Below are 6,004 nucleotides of genomic sequence, written 5' to 3' on the forward strand. Positions count from 1 at the left end.
TATCCATTGTGACAAGGACTGGATTTATTTGTTGTCAAGAAACCTGCTGACCATGTGTTTCTTTGATTTAGGATCTCATCTTGGATTTGGATAAGCATCGAGCTAAGTTGGATGAGTGCCAGAGATATTCGACTGAGTATTACACCAGGGTAAAGGTAAGAACTTATAACAGTCTGATATGTTTGTCCAAACTAAAAAAAAAAATACCCCCAAAAAAACACACTTTCATTTATTGCATACTTGCTGGCCTGAGCCCTCGCTTCGCTGACGGGTTTCATCAAAAGACAGCATGTTGCATTTCACAGTCTATCTGTCAGCCTCAGTGAGGATGTAAAATGAAGTGAAACGCGTGAAAAAGGATCTTTTATAACAGAGTTGTTGCTGCTGCTGCTGTTGTGGTGGTTGTTGTTTGTGCTCCTATGGACTATTATATCCTTCTCTGTTGCTTCAAGAAGTATTACTCTACAAAATTCTGTATGCTACTTCTGTGTCTGTCACACTTTATTCTCAAGAGATTCTGCTGTCATACCATTGGAACCAACACATTATTGCTCCAGATTGTTTCTTCTTCTATCCCAGAAAGACGGTCTTTTATAACAGGAATTTTTACGATTTAAACGGACACAAATTTTCATTCTTTCCATCAGAAAAGCTGATGAATTGATTATAAGCTTTCCAACTAAGTAAATCAATTAATACCTTTCAATTTTTTTAACCTTTTTTTACCATTGTTACCATTTTTTTTTGCATAATGCTACAACAGCAGGAAGTTCTTGGAATAAAGCATGATGGACAAACGGAGGGGTGCTTCTCCTTTTAGTAATGGATGTTAAAGGATGTGCATCATGAAGTTTGTCACTTTGGAAATCATTATTTTCATGGATTATTGATAAATAGCATTTAATTTATATTTACATTGGCAAAAACTTCATGGAATTTCAACGTGGCGACGTGTTCTCCGGAAACATGCCGAATGACGTCGTGCGAGAGTAGTACACCTTGAATATTTGTCGTTTCCACGCTGATTAACACCGATACTGGACGGATGGACGAAAACTGGCTTTAAAGGCACTGCGTTCAATATTACTTCACTTACCTTTCCCCAAGATCGCCCAAATGAGCTGAAACGACGGCAAACTCACACGGAAAGCAGATGGCTGAAACACGCTTTCTTACCTTTTAAAGGATTTATTTTTTAATATTGAAAAGCACAGAAAAGAGGGCCGACAAGTCGCGATAATAAATGAAGCAAACAAACCAAGCGAGTCAAAAGACAGACAGGATATTATTAGGGGATATTATTGGTGTTAATATTGTTTTGTAAGAACATTAATATTATGCTATTATCATTAGTGTTGTTATTACTTTTGTTTTTAGAAGCAGTCTTGGAAAAACACCACAATAAGCTATCTATCCACCTTAACATGGATTTCATCCAAGGCAGAAAATCCCCTTGGGGAGGGGGGGGGGCTACAACATCCATCGTGTGAACTTTTGTCATCCTGTTAAGTTTGGTTGAGATTGGATAAGTAACGACCGAAGTCATCGCGGTCAGAAAGACAGACAGACAGACCCCAAATTGTGTATTTTCATGTGATTACTTCTGACAACCAAGCTTGGTGTTGGCTTAACGGTTAAGGTAGCTGGCTTGAGATCTTCAGGTCTTAAGTTTAAGACCCTGTCTTACCGTTAAATACCACGAGATGGATTGACTCAGTCTGGCATCCTTCCGAGATCAGCAAAATGAGTATCAGCTTACTGGATACAGGGGGTACTGCATCAGCAGCACAGCTGCTTTTCCAGCAATGATGCAAACAGCAGCCACAGGCTGCATACTCAATATTAAAATTTCCACCAATTTCGCGATCACTGAAATCAGTAAGTTGATGAAATGTGACCTGAGTCACCCTTTCGTTTTCAATCTCTTATGATTTTTCTCATGTGTTTTTCTTTGCTTTAACTGCATGACAGGATTATGAACTGCAGCTGATGGCCTACTGGACTATGGTGGAGAAAACGCCTCCAAAGAAAAAACTGCTGACATCGTCGGCCGATGCCACCAACGAGGAGGTAAGTCCTACCTTTCGGATCTTTTGTTTGTGGCATTTAACCTCGTGGAGGAACCAGCACACATGCCGTAAGTGAGACGAGGACGTGAGATCCACTTTGTACAATTAAAAATTATTTTAGGATATAATTGACAAACAAACACCGTAGACACGATGTGACCTATGTGATCGGATGGGGAAGCTACACACACGCCAACTTAAGGTTGGCTAATTCTACGGTGGTGTTATCTTCAGAGCAATACAGCACCAAATGACTTTGTTACCATATTGCTCGTATAAACAACAACAAAATCACCTTTGCTCTGTTGAGCTTTCAGGCTTAGTATTCCATGAGTAATCCATACAAGATGAGAGAGGAAGTTGTTGAAATGTGATAGAAAAGTTCAAAGCCAAATTTTACTTTTCAGCAGCTTTTGCAATCCACAAGAAGCCACTGTGGATTTAAAATTGTACGAGATGAAACGATACAGAAGACTGTATTGCATCATCCCTCTACTATAACGTGCGACCATGAGTTTGAAGATGCTTGCATTTACTGTTATTCTTTCATACCTTTGAAACATTTATCGAATGTATTTTATTGATGCCGCTTGGGCACATGGCCATTCAAACAATTGGTCTTGCATCATGACAACGTACTGGTTCACACTGCAACGTCTGTTCATCAGTTCCCGAACAAGCGTAGCATTAAAACTATCGACACTTTATCTTATCAGATGTTTGTCCTTGCAATTTTTCCTTTTGCCAAAAAGAAAGCATTTTGATTATGTTATTCAGAGTACAGTAGCAGGAGGTCCAGAAACAGGACCCATTGAAGAGCTTGTGTGTGGAGGGGAAGTGGTCATGTGGTGGTTCTCTACTGATTGCATAATATGGTACAACAATTCCAGGGACGTTTTTAATAATTCCCAAGAAAGGAAAATTAACAAAGCCCTCACTGTCGGGGTGGTCAATTATGTTGTTTGCTATGAAATGTGTTCCAGATAATGGAGCTAAGAAATCGCCACAGCAGCCAGTTGAGCCAAGCACAGGAGCACGAAAAGTTTATCGAGGAAACCCTGCAAAGGGTTCAGGAAGAAGAGGTAAGGTTTCCACCCCCAAGATGAAATAGGACATGCTGCTTGATATTACTGCCACTAACAACACCATCATGGGTTGTTAGCTTTTCATGGCACATGTATTGGGGCTTTAGTGCTCATTACTAAACTTTGTATTCTCTCAATGAGTACATGGAAAACAAATCTGCTCATCCATTGTGTGGCAACAAGTTTCACTGCTTTTGCTTCTGTTAACACTGTTTTGTGAAATGCAATGTGCTTTGTGCAAAATATCATTGACTTTTCTCATTTTATTGTTGCTTGTATTGAGTTTGAGTGCTGACATATGGACTTCCAGCTGAAGTACAGTGTTGTGTTATCCTGCCTGCTTTGTGTGTTGTGCTTGACTAACACGTTTGTTTTTACTCAAGTTTTCTTTTCTCGGGGTTTCTCTCTCTCTCTCTTTCTCTCTCTCTCTCTCTCTCTCTCTCTCTCTCTCTCTCTCTCTCTCTCTCTCTCTCTCTCTCTCTCTCTCTCTCTCTCTCTCTCTCTCTCTCTCGCCCTCGCCCTCGCCCTCGCCCTCGCCCTCGCCCTCGCCCTCGCCCTCGCCCTCGCCCTCGCCCTCGCCCTCGCCCTCGCCCTCGCCCTCTGTCTCTCGCCCTCTGTCTCTCGCCCTCTGTCTCTCGCCCTCTGTCTCTCGCCCTCTGTCTCTCGCCCTCTGTCTCTCGCCCTCTGTCTCTCGCCCTCTGTCTCTCGCCCTCTGTCTCTCGCCCTCTGTCTCTCGCCCTCTGTCTCTCGCCCTCTGTCTCTCGCCCCCTGTCTCTCGCCCCCTGTCTCTCGCCCCCTGTCTCTCGCCCCCTGTCTCTCGCCCCTGTCTCTCGCCCCCTGTCTCTCGCCCCCTGTCTCTCGCCCCTGTCTCTCGCCCCCTGTCTCTCGCCCCTGTCTCTCGCCCCCTGTCTCTCGCCCCCTGTCTCTCGCCCCTGTCTCTCGCCCCCTGTCTCTCGCCCCTGTCTCTCGCCCCTGTCTCTCGCCCTGTCTCTCGCCCCCTGTCTCTCGCCCCCTGTCTCTCGCCCCTGTCTCTCGCCCCTGTCTCTCGCCCCCTGTCTCTCGCCCCCTGTCTCTCGCCCCCTGTCTCTCGCCCCCTGTCTCTCGCCCCCTGTCTCTCGCCCCCTGTCTCTCGCCCCTGTCTCTCGCCCCCTGTCTCTCGCCCCTGTCTCTCGCCCCTGTCTCTCGCCCCCTGTCTCTCGCCCCTGTCTCTCGCCCCCTGTCTCTCGCCCCTGTCTCTCGCCCCCTGTCTCTCGCCCCTGTCTCTCGCCCTGTCTCTCGCCCTGTCTCTCGCCCTCTGTCTCTCGCCCTCTGTCTCTCGCCCTCTGTCTCTCGCCCTCTGTCTCTCGCCCTCTGTCTCTCGCCCTCTGTCTCTCGCCTCTGTCTCTCGCCCTCTGTCTCTCGCCCTCTGTCTCTCGCCCTCTGTCTCTCGCCCTCTGTCTCTCGCCCTCTGTCTCTCGCCCTCTGTCTCTCGCCCTCTGTCTCTCGCCCTCTGTCTCTCGCCCTCTGTCTCTCGCCCTCTGTCTCTCGCCCTCTGTCTCTCGCCCTCTGTCTCGCCCTCTGTCTCGCCCTCTGTCTCGCCCTCTGTCTCGCCCTCTGTCTCGCCATCTGTCTCGCCATCTGTCTCGCCATCTGTCTCGCCCTCTGTCTCGCCCTCTGTCTCGCCCTCTGTCTCGCCCTCTGTCTCGCCCTCTGTCTCGCCCTCTGTCTCGCCCTCTGTCTCTCGCCCTCTGTCTCTCGCCCTCTGTCTCTCGCCCTCTGTCTCTCGCCCTCTGTCTCTCGCCCTCTGTCTCGCCCTCTGTCTCGCCCTCTGTCTCGCCCTCTGTCTCGCCCTCTGTCTCGCCCTCTGTCTCGCCCTCTGTCTCGCCCTCTGTCTCGCCCTCTGTCTCGCCCTCTGTCTCGCCCTCTGTCTCGCCCTCTGTCTCGCCCTCTGTCTCGCCCTCTGTCTCGCCCTCGCTCTCTGCCTCGCTCTCTGCCTCGCTCTCCGCCTCGCTCTCCGTCTCGCTCTCCGTCTTTCTCTCTCTCTGTCTCGCTCTCTCTCTGTCTCGCTCTCGCTCTCTGTCTCTCTCTCTCCCCCTCTCTTTCTCTCCCCCACTCTCACTCTCTCTTTCTCTTTCTGTCTCTCTCCGTCTCGCTCTCCGTCTCGCTCTCCGTCTCGCTCTCCCTCTCGCTCTCCCTCTCGCTCTCCGTCTCGCTCTCCGTCTCGCTCTCCGTCTCGCTCTCCGTCTCGCTCTCCGTCTCGCTCTCCGTCTCGCTCTCCGTCTCGCTCTCCGTCTCGCTCTCCGTCTCGCTCTCCGTCTCGCTCTCCGTCTCGCTCTCCGTCTCGCTCTCCTTCTCCGTCTCGCTCTCCATCTCCGTCTCGCTCTCCGTCTCGCTCTCCGTCTCCGTCTCGCTCTCCGTCTCGCTCTCCGTATCGCTCTCCGTCTCGCTCTCCGTCTCGCTCTCCGTCTCGCTCTCCGTCTCGCTCTCCGTCTCGCTCTCCGTCTCGCTCTCCGTCTCGCTCTCCGTCTCGCTCTCCGTCTCGCTCTCCGTCTCGCTCTCCGTCTCGCTCTCCTCTCTCTCTCTCTCTCCTCTCTCCTCTCTCCTCTCTCCTCTCTCCTCTCTCCTCTCTCCTCTCTCCTCTCTCCTCTCTCCTCTCTCCTCTCTCCTCTCTCCTCTCTCCTCTCTCCTCTCTCCTCTCTCTTCTCTCCCTCCCCCTCTCAACGCACTTGAACAGGTGGTCTGAAATATCTTCTCTTTATAACAAGGACCGGTTTGTTGTTGCATGAAGATTGCTAACAGTGGAACTCCTCTATATAATGTAACATGGGTTCAACACAGCAGAATAATCACCTTGAAACAGTGCAAATATGC

General features: G+C 49.4%; 1 protein-coding gene across 1 annotated transcript in view; it reads left to right on the forward strand.

Moving 5' to 3' along the window:
- The window catches only part of LOC147020138 (microtubule-actin cross-linking factor 1-like), a 212,772-nt gene that overhangs the window by 69,609 nt on the left and 137,159 nt on the right, over positions 1 to 6,004 (forward strand). The window contains exons 26-28 of the mRNA XM_085895175.1: positions 72 to 155; positions 1,972 to 2,070; positions 3,053 to 3,151. Of these exons, the coding sequence (XP_085751301.1) occupies positions 72 to 155; positions 1,972 to 2,070; positions 3,053 to 3,151 (282 nt within the window). The remainder of the gene's footprint in view (positions 1 to 71; positions 156 to 1,971; positions 2,071 to 3,052; positions 3,152 to 6,004) is intronic.

The sequence above is a fragment of the Eptatretus burgeri genome, chromosome 9 (assembly GCF_056783735.1).
Source record: "Eptatretus burgeri isolate ZD-2024b chromosome 9, Ebu_testis_v1, whole genome shotgun sequence".
NCBI lineage: Eukaryota > Metazoa > Chordata > Myxini > Myxiniformes > Myxinidae > Eptatretus > Eptatretus burgeri.